Source organism: Coniophora puteana (genome assembly GCF_000271625.1).
Source record: "Coniophora puteana RWD-64-598 SS2 unplaced genomic scaffold CONPUscaffold_7, whole genome shotgun sequence".
Classification (NCBI taxonomy): Eukaryota; Fungi; Basidiomycota; class Agaricomycetes; order Boletales; family Coniophoraceae; genus Coniophora; species Coniophora puteana.
In genome coordinates this window covers 1,736,585-1,750,620 of record NW_006913059.1, presented here as the reverse complement: position 1 = coordinate 1,750,620, position 14,036 = coordinate 1,736,585, and the positions used below count along the sequence as shown (strand labels likewise).

Here is a 14,036-nt window from a genome sequence, read left to right as displayed (position 1 = left end):
AGCAGATTCGGACAAACAATGATAGCCCGGTGACTTATCTTTATAGCCTCTCAGTGCCAAAAATGGATGGGCTGATAGCCGCCTTGAATCCAGCTACACATCGGCTGAGGGTCTCCAATAACTTGTGAAGTTGTCAAACGTGAAGAAAGAAAGGGAGAGTGCAAGTACACACGAAAGAGAGAGATGACAATGGTGGACGACAGTGACATCCAGGTCCCTGGAACACCAGTCAGCCAGTAGCAGCCTCAGCGTGGTGATGGGCAAGCCATCACAAACCCTGAAACGTCCGAGCGCCTTTAGATCATGCCGAGGATGCACCAGTCGGAGCCATTCGATGACAGCTCGATGGAAACGTGGCGAAGATAGGACATCAGAACCAGAATCAAATTAGAAACCTACCAATTCGTTGTCGCGCTCACCATTGGCATTAGTTGACATCTTACAGCTAGCTAAATCGGTTCGCCCGCTTCTCTGATTCTGAACAACGCATCGTTCACGTCAGAAAGGAAGCGGCAACGTCTCTATCGCCGGTGATAGGACCTCGAGAATTAGTTATTATAATGAAATGACGAGGAATAAGTCAATAAATTGTCAAAGCCCCTATGCTCGCCAGGGCCAGATACAACGACAGAGACTACTAGCATCATTTAGCTGGCTTGAAAATATTGTCTCGATACCACTGTAGTTCTAAGATAGGGATTTGGTCGGTAAATGTATGTACACGGGAAATACGTAAAAGCAACTTCACCTATGATAGATCCTTGAATGTCATCCAGAGCTCTGGAAAGTGAGGCACGCTAATTGTAAGCCGAGACATGTATGGACATGAATCGAACAACACTCGCCTATGATTTCCGCCGAAAAGTTCTTTTGGCACAGGATTATCGGGATACCATCGACGAGCAAGTTCCTATCAGAACGAGGGAAGTATGAGATAAAAGGTCGAGAATTCCATGGTATTTGTGTACCTTCACAGAGGAGACATCTTCGTAGTTCGCCATGGTAATCAGTAACTTCACGTGCCATTGACAAAAACTAGCCCTTACCAACAATGCTGACCATCATAAACCATCAGTGAGGGACATGTAAGCAAGCTAAGATATACGCACCGATAATGCAGCCAATCGATGACCTTTGGCATCTCGTGTACCATGAACGACCGGTCCGCGTGTACCGAGTTTCCAGCGAGCAAAGCCGTCCGCTGTTGCGGGACCCATTTCTTGATGTACGCCAGTACCATTTTTTCGACTTCGCTCAGTGTATGTGGGGCGGTAAGACACTCCGCCGTCAGCCCAGACTATTTGACAAGGCCTTTGAGGGTAGTGAGAGGACGCGTGATAGTGTGAGAGGAAAGCGCACCTTGCCGTGTTGGTTGGTGCACCATTCGTCCATACTGTTCGCGAATGTTCATCCCATTCATGGAGCGAGGAATAGATATAAGAACGCACCCATCAAGCACCTTCTTGTCCGTCCTAACAGCGTACCTGATCCCCTCGTCAACTGGCTGCAGTTGCCCATTCGTGATGATGACCTATGCAAAGTATTAGCACGCCTTCTACAGTAACATAAACGCTATAACGCACTGCTATCTCCAGTATCTTATCCTTGGGAGGATTCAAGCCCGTCATCTCACAGTCAATCCAGACCATAGGACCTGCATTGTAATCCAGTGGCTTTGGGGTCCAGGTATCGACAGACATTTGCGTGATCTTTCGTCCGGGCACGTACGGGTTTCTGGTGAGCCTTGCAATACGACTTGAGGATCTTGTCGTAATGGTTAGCAAGGGTTGTGAGGTGGCTCTTGAACAGGAGGCAATGCGACGGGCCAGACGGTTCATTTGAAGGGAAGGCGACAAAGAGAGAAAGCAGAGGGCCTGCAATAGCATCCGAAACGCGTGACAGAATTGGACAAAGGCCCCTATCTATAACGTGCAATCCCGCGGCGTTGACCTCGCGCCCTAAGAAGGTCAGCGGCGCGTACTCCGGACAGTCGATTGAAGATATAACGCCGAATGGCATTAGAAGCAATGTGGTTGAAATTTTTGGGTTGTTCGTTCCGACGTGTGATGCCAGCACTGCAAGCAATTCTTAATAATAACGGCAGTATTACTTGAAAACTACTGTACCATTTCGACCATAGGTTCGCAGTGGCGTGGGAAATCGGAGCTTAAAGTGACTTACCATAACCGTTTGTCCACCCCCTTAGGTTCGGAGGTAGGCTACATCAAATTTGACCCCCCTCGCGGGAGCGTCTTCAGTTTGCCCTTATAAGGCAGTATCTCGAGGTGTCTTGACAGGCGCAAAGTTGCTAAGTCTCAATATGTCACTGGGGACGCGGCCCGTACATGCCGTGATAAATCCATGTATAAAATATGTATTTGCAAATGTACGCGTCGCGCCTGCCAGTCAACAGAGCGCGATGTCGAGGTGAAATTCCATCTGTGTACACTCCGTCTATCTCGTCCACACCTCCCAAATGTCCGACCAGGTCGAATGGACCTCGAACGCGGGGTACCACGAGATTCGCGAGGCCTTGAAGAGATGGAGGCCGACCTGGGAATCGCGCGATTGGCAAGTCGAGGTCACGGCAAACATACTAGCAGGCAAGCATCAGCTTATCACGGTCGCTTGCGGGGAAGGCAAGACGGCGGCCTCGTACCTGTATCACATCGTCATGGCCAACTTACGAGAGGAGAGCCGCCGATTCCGTACACGTATACCTGAACGACCAGTGAGCTTGATGGTCACACCTCTAACTGACCTCGGGATCAACCACGTACGTTCTCTACAACGTCTCAACTGATGTGCGGGGCTTCACCTGTGTGTAGGTCCGAGAAATGCAGCGGATGGGGATTTCGGCCATAGCGTTGGACTCTGGCTCACTCGCCGCTGTCCGACAAGCTGAAGGGAACGTCTTTCGGGACATATGGAAGGGAGTGTACCAGGTGGTCATTGTATCCCCGGAGCGCCTGACGACAAAAGCGATGGACGATGTTCTCCGATCCAGGAGCTTTCGAAAACATGCGGGTGCGTATATTGTCGACGAGGCGCATGTGGTCGTGCCGTGGAGTGTTGACTTTCGGGATGCATACGGCGATGTGACGAGGGCCCTTTCCCGCCTCCCGCCTCGCATTCCCGTGCTCGCCATGACTGCTACCCTGACAAAAGCACTGGAGGGGAAGTTGTTAACACAGCTCAACTTTCGAAGAGGGACTTACACTCGAATCCGGCGCTCAACTGAGCGCACCAATCTTAGCATGATCTTTCGGACTCTTTCCCATGGCCTAGCGACTGCTGAAGCATTCCCGCAGCTGGCATGGATCGTTGCACGAAAGCAGAAGATAATTGTATACGCACACACCATTGACCTATGCTTCCGGATTGCCCTCTACTTCTGGAGTCTCCTGCCCCTCGGTGATGAACGTTATCGAGTCGTTCGCATGTACAACTCTGTCTTGCCTGCAGGCGTTAACGAGGCTACCCTCGAGTCCTATGCTTCGGATCCTGGTTCGTACATCCTAGTGTCAACAATCAAACTCAGTCTCGGGTATGACTTACGAAACGTGGCTGGAGTTGTTAATGTTGGGTGCCCGACCACTGCAGAAGCGCTGTACCAGCAAGGAGCACGAGCCGCGCGTGCACCTGGCACCAAAGGGTTTGTCATGACTTTTGTGGAGCCAGGCCTTGTTCGTGCTTTCCAGAAGGGCACGTTGGAGATGGCGGCTGAAGCGGAGGAAGGTGAAGGAGGGGAAGGAGATGGTGGTGCAGAGGACAACACGGGAGTTGAGGGGACGCAGCCACCAGTGCGTGCAAACGGCAAGAACGAAGGTGGTGGTGAGAGAGGGAAGAACGAGCAAGGGGGAAAAAGCGGACGTAAGCAATACGATTCGGAGCTGCGTCGCCTCGTGCTCGCATTTGTTGATGGCGCTTGCCTCTCACGCGAGTTCAACCTCATATTCAACAATCCCGGCACCACCTCCCACCTATCCTGCTTTGCTGCTCGACGCCCTCAACCGTGCTGCAATTGCATCACACGTTTCATGCAGGTTGCCCAGCCTGACACCAGTACCATGTCCATTGTCACTCGCAAAAAGAAGGCACGGACCAACAGATACCTCACGCTTGCGTCACAAGCACTCATGCGAGCAGATCTGACCTCGTTCTGCAAGTCGGCTTACCGGAGTAGTAGGGAGCTCCTGACCATCTTCATGCCATCAAATGCCCTCCTGCCTGCCAGGTTCATCGCTGCTGTTTTGAGTGGGATTGCTGATATCAAGACACCCTCGGACATCCAGCCGATCCTTCAGGCCACCGACACTACCCTTCCAGCATGTATGGGCTCCAGCGGTGAAGTTTTTGGCACTAAAGTTATCGAGTTAAAGCAGCTCTATCTTGACAAGCAACAGGCAACCGTCAGGAAAGGACGCGCACGAGGCCAGGTGACCCGACAAGCAAACCGAGCTCTCAACATTCAGCCTCACACCCAATCACAATCACCAAGCCGTTCTCCATCACGCTCACCCACCCCTCCACCCCCTCAGTCACCATCACCACCTTCATTGCTGGCAGCACATCACCCTCCCGTCATATTACGATTGGCAGTGACCAAGGAAGAGTATGATCGCATCGCAGACCAATCAACAACCTCGACAGCAGGAACATCAGCACCTGCAGCACCTCTCTCACCACTCAAGCGTTCAAATGCACAGCGTGGTCCGAGATCACCGTGCGTCTGCATTGTTATCCTTGTATGTCTACTAACATTTGTGTAGCCCCACATCACCACGCCGAAAACGTGTTCGCTCTCACATCTTTACCTCTCCTCCAAACAACGAAAACATCGTCCCCATTGATCCCCTACTCTCACCTTCACGTCATCGGCACCACCCTTACTCTCCGAGAAAGAATAAAACTCATACAGACCACATTCTATAACGGCAAGTGAAGTTTATTATACACAGATAGATATCCTAGATCAGTTGAATCAATGCCACAGCTTCGTCGATTCCCTCTAAGGTAACAACCTCGTCAGCATACTCGGCTGTGGCCTCCAGCCATGCAGGGGGTTCGAGTGAAGGTGATGGTGGGCCAGCGACCGTTGTTAAGTTGCGCTTGCCTACAAGTGAACGTTTAATATATTTCTGAATTCTGCCTTGACCACTGAGTGCCGCATATCCCTTTGCGAAGTAGTCCGGCGCTTCGAATCCAAAGTACCGATCAGCCTTGTATCTGTGAAGGTCATAGTCCCGGTAGAGATCCATAGCACGTCGTAACTGGGCATCTCGCGAGCGTTTTGTATGGTGCGTTGTGCGTGGCTCAAGCCCCACCTCACCCTCCATGTCTTTTGTTAGCCGGAGGAAGTCGAAAACGTTCATTGCCAGGACAAAACGGTAATACTCGTCGTCAAACTCCTTGCCCTTGTGCTGAGCAAGTTCTTCCAGGTGCCCATTAAACCATTCTTGTAACAGATCAATCTCGACAAACGGGCTTGATTCCGAGAGCCTGACTAGTGCGTTGTTCAAGAGAGTGTCTGCACATTTTTGCGGATACTCATACTTGAAGCGGCACCATTCTTCAGTGAGATAGTTGGCGTAGTTTGGGTTTCCCCCTCCCGAAAATGTTAGTATCCATATCTTCGGACGGTCACTCGGTTATTTGGCTTTGTTTTGGCAGGAGTACAACCCAAGCTCACCTTGAATACTTCATAAATCCGTCCAATGTCGCCGCTTTTGGTGGCTGCACTGACCTCCAACCAAAGCAAGCCTGCGTACATCATAAGGTTTCCGTTTGCGAGAGCCTGATCTCCACGAACATCAGGCACGGCTGGCACAGCCTCATCCACAGCGTCAACTCCATTGTTGACCGGCTCTGCATCTGTATCAGCAACATGAATGGTGTCCACGTTCTCCAAGTCTTCATCATCACCGGGGACCTCTTCCCCAGCACTACTGCAACTGTCATCTGTGAGTTCGCCAGCACCATTCAACGGTCCAGGTGTAACCCCTCGTGTCTCTGCCTCCTGCAGGTCATCTCGCATACGAACACCAATAACCTCCCCTTCTCCATAGCTATCCTCCGAGCTGTCTGACTCGCTTTCTGACTCCGAGCCGGACACTTCTCTCTGTTGAGGTGGCACTTTTGAATCGCCTATCACTGGCGGAACTCGGTTTTGATCGTCAACGTGGTCCCAGTTACCTTCGCGCGCACACTCATATGCCTCATAAGTAGCATAGCGGAGGACGAGGATGCGGGAAAGCTCAAGAAGGTCGTCAAGCGTGGGGAGATGGTGCTCATTTGAGTTACCGAGCGAGCTAAAGTGAGCTGACAGGTCTTTTGTGTCAAGGACAACCCTAACATAGAAGTCAGTGTGTCAACCTCTTGATTGATGGGTAAGTTTAGCTGGGACTCACTCCCAGGCTTGGAGAACGTGTGCATGGATGGCGGTGTCCATCAGGCTGCGCCCCTGATAGAAGTGGACTGTTTTGAGTTTGGTAGGTCCGGGAGGCGCGCGACCAAGAGACCGAGCAAGGAAAGCAAGACACGAGGGATCGGATTTGTCATAGCCCCATCCCCAGAAGCATCGTACGTTGGAACTCAGGTTGTGCCACCGTGTATGCCAGAGCTGAAGACCGGGTAGTATAAACTCCATCGACTGATGTACTGATGTCGTGCCCGACAGGTACTTTTGGATTTTGAGCATCGCTTCGAAGCTCTTGCCGTCGCCCGTATAGCGTGCCCATTTCCCTCTGAAGTTCGCAGCCGTATTTCCCATCTGCTCCAAGAAATCGTCTAAGGCAGCTTTCATTCCACGTGTCGAGACCTCATCGGCGCTGTTGGTGGCCAACGGATGGATCTCTGAGACTCGGTTTGGATTGATTTGATGCCTGGTCGCGTTTTTGCTGAACAACTCATTGACATTGTCGTGGTATTTGGTCCGCAGAATGGTGACATGATCAACCAGAAGCTTCACACAGTGGTACTGGAAGACACGGAAAATGTGCGCAAAGTCGATGTCGTGGACTATGGTGTCAATGTCAGCTTCTTCTCGCCGCCCTTCTCGCATGCGCTCGAGCACTGGTGCAAGGTCAAACGCGTCGGGCTCGCAGTCTTCCATGCGAATCGCAGTTGCGGCAGTGCCTGTGTGCATCTTTCCCTTGGCGTTGGACAGATCCGGGTCGTATGCGGGAACGTATGTCTGTACATTGTCGAGCACAACTTGGTATTGCTCACTGACTCCCGGCTGACCTCTACTCCGCAGGAACGCCGCCTTCTCGTAGCCCAAACCGCGGAGCGCACCCAGAATAGACGAGAACGAGATGGAGTGCGCCAGCTTGCTCCCAATCCGGTGGACAGCTTGATGCGCGCTCGTTCCAAAGTTGACGACACCCTTTGCGATGGCAAATAGGTTCGTGCCTTGATTTCTGGCGAACGTCATTTCGCTGAGGGTACTGACACCAATCTTACAGAAAGTTATAGTGAGCAGACGACATATACTACTCTACACCAAGTACTCACCGTATCTTTGCTCCTATAGACCTGGCTTTCTTCTTGCCCTTCCGGCCGTGCATCGCCCTCGACATACGATTTACCACTTGTCATGTAGTTGGTCAGGAGGCCCAGGGTCAAAGGCGATATCCTATGGTACGTGGCCTTCATAGTGTTGATAGAGGACTCCTTCAGCGTGGCCCAAGAGATGACAGGTGCTCTGCCGGGTCCACGCGTGCGCCGCTGCTGCGTGGCTCCTCCTGATGGCTCATCTTGGCCTCCCTCCAGCTCTCTCTGCCTCGCGTCAACGCCTGCCAGAACTCCCTCATACTCCCTCACGTCGACTCCCTCGCAGACGCGATCAGTTTTCCTCGTATGGGTCCCCTCTCCTATGAGTTCATGCTCCGGGTCGGCGTCGACAACCATCTCCACTTGTTTGCTCTCCCCTGCCCGAGCATTCTCCCTCGTTCTTTCGCTCTCCCCGGCTCTCCCATTTCCCCTCAGCTCCGTCCCCTCTTGCGTACACTCATGACCCGTGCCAGCGTCAACAGCCGTATACACTCGCCCGTTTTCCCCGGTCCCCGCGCTCTCCCATCTCCCCGCGCTCTCCCTCGCTCGCGTGCCCTCCAGCAAGCTCTCGCCGGTTCGAGTGGCTCCCGACGTCACACGAAAGTGCATGTCGGGGTTCGTGTCAAAAGAGGTGAGTCTTTTCCCTTCTTTGTTCATCTCCTCGCCGATGATGTGTGCCGCCCATGAAAGGGTTGCTGGCTGCGCGAGTCGAAACGACCGAGGGCCGCCATTTCGCGTGAAGTCGAATGCCTGCTCGTACTCGGGGTGTTTCTTGTTGGGCCGGCCATCCGGGTGGCTGAGAATGAGGTCGAGGACATCGGTGATGTGGTTCCTGGTGTTGCCTGTGAGGTATCCGTTGATGAGCGTCTGATGCGTGTGGCTTCGACCAGGACTTGCTCGAAAGAGCCTCTCAAGAAAGGCGCCAAGATTCTCTTTTGAGTTCGCAATCCGGGTAATTATGCCTTCAAATTCAGCCTGTATCTCAGCTTCTTTTTGGGCTGCTCGAAGTTTCCTGGCACTGAGCCCTCCGAGATCAGGGGTCGAATGCGTGCGCCATTGCAAAGGGGATGAGGGGGCTGGACTGGGTTCAGGCGCTGGTGTCGGGGCCAACGGCGTCTGTGGGGCATCTTTGGGTGTGTACTGGTGGATCGAGAAGGTGTATGAGCGCGCTCGCGCTGTCTTTTGACCTGGCTGGCTCATGGTCGAGCAGTCGATGGCGACGGCGTCGATTTCTGCAGGCTTCAGCAGTGAGGGGCCGACGCTTGTGATTTATTTAATTAACTATTTCATTTACCGTGTACGGATCGGTACATAACTCGCAATAGGGTTAGGTCGGATGACGTTGCGCCGTGTCTCAAGTTTCAGCGAGTTTCCGAAACAGGAAACTCGAAAACGCGCCCGCAAGATACCCCAAATTTGATGCAGACGTTTTACACAGCGTCAAAAGAGCGCAGCGACACGTGTAAAACGGCTGCAAAAAGGAGACTAGGTTCGGAGGGCCGAACCGGGGTGGACAAGGTTCGTCGGCTAAATCGGATGCTGTCCACCCCTCTCTCGAGGCACCACGCCGGGTCGATGCTGCCATGAATGCGCGAGGTATGTCTCCGTACTTCTTTCATTTTGTGCAGCTTCTTAGTCTTCTTGATGCCCAAATGGAGTCACTGACGTGTTTTCACGCCTCGTAGATCTGCCTTTCCCTGCTTTATCCTCGCTGTTTTGTGACAAACCCGGCGAGCTAGCCTAGCGAGCCGATCTGAGTACGACATCCATGTCGTGCTCTACTCGAGGAGACGTCTCACTGGTGAGTGAGCTCGCCGACCTGCTCTCTGCTTCACTCAACCGCTTCCAGGCAACGACACCAGCACTCTTCCCACTGTGCCAGGCATGGCAGACGACCCCGATGTCAACCTAGAGGAGTTGTATGTTCCTGATGAGGTCGTTTTTGGTCGGGGAAAGCGTCGCAAGGTTTCTAACACGCGGTATGAGGGGGTTTCGGGCCATTAGAACATTCAGTAGCACATTGTATTAGCATAATCACTGGAAATTACAGGTTTTTTGTGTTTCTACCATGTGTCCACCCCCTTAGGTTCGCAGGAGGTATCAGGGGTGGACATGTCCACCCCGGAGGTTCGGGTTCGGAGGGGGGGGTGGACAGGGGACCGAACCTATGGTCGAAATGGTACAGTATCTTAAAAAGCAAGGTGAACGGGTTTCAAAAAATAGTCCCTCATTATTTAATATCTTTATCAAAAACAGGGCTGTTCAGCTGTCAGTAACAGGCGCGTTTCCTTTCCTGTTTTTGATAAAGATTTAAATACTGAGGGGTTATTTATTGAAACCCGTTCACCCTAATTTTAAAATAAAGTTCAAGTTATAATGCCACTATTATTGAGAAATGCTTGCAATGCAGGGCAGCCAAGACCTTCAAATCAGAATCGGCATTGGCTCGGACTGCGCTCGCCAAAAAAAAAAATTGATGTGCCGCAACACCTTCGGTAAAAATGGTATACATATGTTTCAACTTGCAGTATTTAAAGTACGCCAGCACTTGAAGTAAGTTATACAGTAAGTAAGCTACTTCACAAGGATACAGAAAATTAAGGACGAGTCAAAAGTCCCAGAGCGTTCCCTGAAGTATAAGCCGACAGTTAGACGCAGAATTTACAGAGGGGAACACGACATACAAATGCGGGGATGCCTGCCTCCTTGCAGCCTTCCATAATCTCCTGATTACCCTGATGATTCGAGGTTATAAAAACGACTTCCGCCTGCCATGAGATGTACGCGTCTCGGACGAGCTTCATCACGTCCGGGCGACGTCCTGCAGATACGACTTCAGCGACCTGTCGCCTGTTCAGGTACCGGCGCGGACTTACCCTCCTTCTTTGAGTCCCAGAGTGTCATGCGCTCGGGACTGAGATTCTGATGGATTAAGCCCGAGATTGTAGGGCCGAACGTCTTCTCCTGATCCGAGCCTATCCAGATCAGGTACCTGAAAACGACTGAGCCCCGAGAATTGATACGACAATCAGCCTGGCACCTACCAATACGGGCTTTGAAGGCAGGTGGATAACGCTGCACCGAGTCCTGTTCCGGTACATACTCTGATACCCCGGGTGTAGAGTGTCGACGTGTTCGATACACCAGCAAACTATGCTGACGTTAATACCTTGAAGATAGAGACGTAGATAGCTCACCTTGAGCTCACGCGTCCAAAGCGCCTTGGGTGGATCATCGACGAGTCTACGCGTAAAATCACCCTGGACTCCGCAGATAAGGTAGTGGTATTTGGAGCATTTTCCCTCTCTAGAAGCTAAGTAATCAGTAACTAGAAACAACGACATAGAAATGGGCCTCACAAAATGATGCCGAATGCATGATATTCTAGGATACACTCTCGAGATATGCGCGCGAGAAGCCCTTGCTGCATCCCACGCTCAAAGCGTAGTACAGCTACCTTTGGTGACGGCTGTGAAGATACGAATTGAGAATATAACATGAAGTCTACAGGAGAGGGGTTACCCACTAGTTCGACGTCGACGTTGACTCTTCGGACCGTTAACCACGGTATGATGGTGCTATAAGTACAACACGTCAGCTTGTTGACTGAGAGTAATTGCGACCAGAAACACATACAATACCGTCATGATAAAGACAAACCAAAAATCCTGCTGCCTGAGAATACCGACGGTCGGATCCCACGAATGCGACTCGGGATCGTGCATGTCGCCAAGAATGACGAACACCCAAGCTAATAAAGGTTAGAAAATGACGATCGAGAGTACGAGCAGGGACGCACTTGAGACCAGTCCACACCATCCAACGAACCGATGGTGTCTCTCGAATACACTGAGATCTCACGTTATCAACAAGACTTAGATTTGGTTTCATTATACACGTATCGACTTACTTGTGATGGTTATTCCGTATCCACGGAAATGCGCTGACTATACAGACGGCAATAGCGATATTAGTCATCACACCTGCGGCCATCATCGAGCTTGGCATAGTGCGGAGAGCGATGAAGCAATTGGTGATACGATATACGAGCCACAGGAATCCTGAGATGGCGCAGCCTGAGTGGATTCCTCCGATGTGCTGGAGGGCTGACGTGCAGGCAAGGCGGAAGCGAAGTGGTGTCCACTATTTAACAAGAGGGTGAGCACTCATACGTAGCGAGTGACAAACACTGACCTTGGCTAAACAGGTGTTGACAAACAAATATAAAACCCGCATGAACAGCTCGTTCCGGGTGATGATCGCGGTCTGGAGGTTTCCGAGTACAAATGCGCCGGTGTAGTGTCGTGGATACGTCCATCTGCCCGAGATGGCCAATGCGAGACCCACTGTATTCATGGAGACAACGAGCGTGAAGAACTTGCTGTGAAAGCAGCTCGAACGCCTGTACGAGAATAACACCAGCAATAGAGCTTACCGATACGTATTGAACCAAAGCTGAAGCCTTATCCACGGACTCGGTCTCCGGCGCTTTGGATTTGGCTTGAATGTAGGATTAGACGTTACGACGGGGTTAGTATCCATCTGTCCTTGAAGTGGGAAGGAAGGTAGCTGGAGGATGAGCTCCGAAGGAGGCTGTAGCTTCTTGTCATCCACTAGCATGGACGCGACACTGGTGGTAAGGACAATGTCTACCACTCCCATCTCGGCGTTCTCCTGCGCGTCGTGATGACCAGCCATACTGAAACTTGTATTGGTCGAACAAAACCAGCAAAGAATCGTGTCGAGAATATGAAGGTGAAGGGAACAGCTATTGGTCGCGTAGAGTCGAATATGAGAGGGTTCATGTTATAGAGATATAACCGCCCCGCGGCTTGAATATGAGTGCGCTGCTGTATCGTGAATGAGCAGCCGCCGTAACAAGCTGTGTCGTCATGCCAGGGAAATTCCGAGGAAACGGGTGAGCACTCGCCGAGGTGTCCGCGACGTGTTATGTCACTCGTGCACGAGCGTTCACGCCATCGTCAAAGTGAATAGCACTGGGCCGGATGGGTGTCATAGGTTTCTAGCACGAATCAGGCTATCTGTGCTGATATCGACGGCTGCGGACCAAAACAGCGAGAAGCGTTGAGTGTTGGTGCCTCCGCAATTTTGGCATGGTACGCTTACCATATCAATGCCTCTAAAACATCGTGTGAGCCGAGACACATGCATAAAGTACAAGTTTCCGGCAACTTTATGCCCGAACACCCTATGTATCGATAGTTAGAATTCAGGTACTATGAAACGATCGTAAAATAACGATTACCAACAATATGGATGCTATTGCTTCTGCATCCATGGGGTGGGTGGCCCAAATCTCGGAGTATTGTAGGTGTTGTGACCTTCTCGGTCCCGAATCCCCAAAATGAGATCGGAAGTAGGTACAAAGACATATCGACCCAGGACGGATCAGGAGATCCCACTACTTGATCACCTCGGCGTCCTGGATTGCTCCGGGATGAGGGACAGTTGCCTGCAATGTATGCGTCATACCGGTATTCTGGTAGAAGATTAGGATTACGCCGTAGATACCGGGTAAACTTGTCTGATTGGAGAACTACTAGTGTCAACGTTCGACTGAATTGAGCGAGCCTATTCCGAGGTCCAACCTGAGCACTAGCAAAGCGACGTTCAAGGGATACCTGGCGAGACCAATCCCCGATAGAGAGTGTTTATATCGCATGTAAAACAACGAACATCACTAAAGTGTAGGTCCGATAGCGTGGTCCCAGAGTTACCGCGGTGTGCACTGTGCGGAGGAAACATGAGCGAAATTCACAACACTCCGAGCCCCGAATGTAGCATCACGTGTTCATGTTGATTTCCCACGATGAGCCAGCGGCGAATCCCGTTTCCGTCTCCATTGCTTGGCCCCAACTTCACCCGCGAACAAGGCGCATACACACACTCGATCCTACAGACCATCTATCTTATGAATGATTACCTTGTGCTATGCACCACGCTTTACGCGCGGTACGGAACCAGAGTCCACTCGAAGTGCACCTGAGTGACACCAGAGTAGAGGCTTATGAAGCCTATCACGGTATTAGGGCGTGTGAGGCTTGTCAAGCCTGCCGCGCTTGTTAGCCGAGCACCTTCCGTTGCACCTAGGTGTCGCGGCGTTTGGCGGCGGAGATATTACCATACTTGTACAAGTCCTATTCTATCGTATCCGGCCTCTATGTCAAACGTTGGATTAGATTAGATTATGATTAGAACGCGAAGATAACGGTCTGGTCTCTGTCTGACGTCACCCGGGCTGCCCGAGTTAACCGCTCCCCCGTTCCCCCGCTCCTCCCGCCTCCCGCCCTCCGCTCGGCTCGGTCCGCGCTGCCGACGCGCCCTCGCCTATTCCCTTGTCCCTTCCGCCGCGCCCTTGTCCCCTCCGCCGCTCCCTTCAACGCCGCCGCTCTACTCAATGCCGCCGCTCTCTTCAACACCCCCTATGTCCACCTGTCTCGCCTCCTTTCCCTCAAGCGCGC

The 14,036-nt window shown here is 51.8% G+C and overlaps 4 protein-coding genes across 4 annotated transcripts; 1 reads left to right on the top strand and 3 right to left on the bottom strand.

The window, feature by feature from the left end:
* Positions 1 to 551: 551 nt before the first annotated feature.
* Positions 552 to 1,867, bottom strand: CONPUDRAFT_105759 (ribonuclease H-like protein). The gene is made up of 9 exons (XM_007771384.1): positions 1,584 to 1,867; positions 1,449 to 1,531; positions 1,360 to 1,393; positions 1,110 to 1,297; positions 1,047 to 1,054; positions 969 to 985; positions 846 to 910; positions 749 to 780; positions 552 to 687 (listed from the first exon to the last, which is right to left on the bottom strand). Exons 1-9 carry the CDS (start codon positions 1,836 to 1,838, stop codon positions 644 to 646), a joined length of 726 nt encoding a protein of 241 aa, XP_007769574.1. The 5' UTR covers positions 1,839 to 1,867; the 3' UTR covers positions 552 to 643.
* An 807-nt stretch (positions 1,868 to 2,674) lies between these two features.
* On the top strand, positions 2,675 to 3,719 carry CONPUDRAFT_57744 (uncharacterized protein; the record flags this gene model as incomplete). The annotated part of the gene is made up of 2 exons (XM_007770878.1): positions 2,675 to 2,776; positions 2,829 to 3,719. Coding segments are annotated over 2 exons (993 nt in total), but the record flags the coding sequence as incomplete, so codon positions are not given.
* Positions 3,720 to 4,970: 1,251 nt separating this feature from the next.
* On the bottom strand, positions 4,971 to 8,754 carry CONPUDRAFT_154701 (uncharacterized protein; the record flags this gene model as incomplete). The annotated part of the gene is made up of 4 exons (XM_007771383.1): positions 4,971 to 5,633; positions 5,693 to 6,350; positions 6,411 to 7,459; positions 7,516 to 8,754. The coding sequence occupies 4 exons, from the start codon at positions 8,752 to 8,754 to the stop codon at positions 4,971 to 4,973; spliced, it is 3,609 nt and encodes a 1,202-aa protein (XP_007769573.1).
* A 1,408-nt stretch (positions 8,755 to 10,162) lies between these two features.
* CONPUDRAFT_57605 (uncharacterized protein) lies at positions 10,163 to 12,096 on the bottom strand (the record flags this gene model as incomplete). Its single annotated transcript, XM_007770868.1, has 12 exons — positions 10,163 to 10,183; positions 10,239 to 10,375; positions 10,431 to 10,546; positions 10,599 to 10,705; positions 10,794 to 10,860; positions 10,914 to 11,023; positions 11,081 to 11,132; positions 11,191 to 11,305; positions 11,354 to 11,403; positions 11,465 to 11,697; positions 11,749 to 11,935; positions 11,990 to 12,096. The coding sequence occupies 12 exons, from the start codon at positions 12,094 to 12,096 to the stop codon at positions 10,163 to 10,165; spliced, it is 1,302 nt and encodes a 433-aa protein (XP_007769058.1).
* Between the last annotated feature and the right edge of the window lie 1,940 nt (positions 12,097 to 14,036).

What these genes read in the sequence shown, in the direction of transcription:
- CONPUDRAFT_105759 (XM_007771384.1), bottom strand. Translation starts at nt 1,838, where the DNA reads ATGAACCGTCTGGCCCGTCGCATTGCCTCCTGTTCAAGAGCCACCTCA. An exon ending in ATAAGATACTGGAGATAGCA is followed by an intron (nt 1,532 to 1,583) that starts GTGCGTTATAGC and finishes TACTTTGCATAG; the next exon opens with GTCATCATCACGAATGGGCA. An exon ending in CATTCAAGGATCTATCATAG is followed by an intron (nt 688 to 748) that starts GTGAAGTTGCTT and finishes TCCCTATCTTAG; the next exon opens with AACTACAGTGGTATCGAGAC.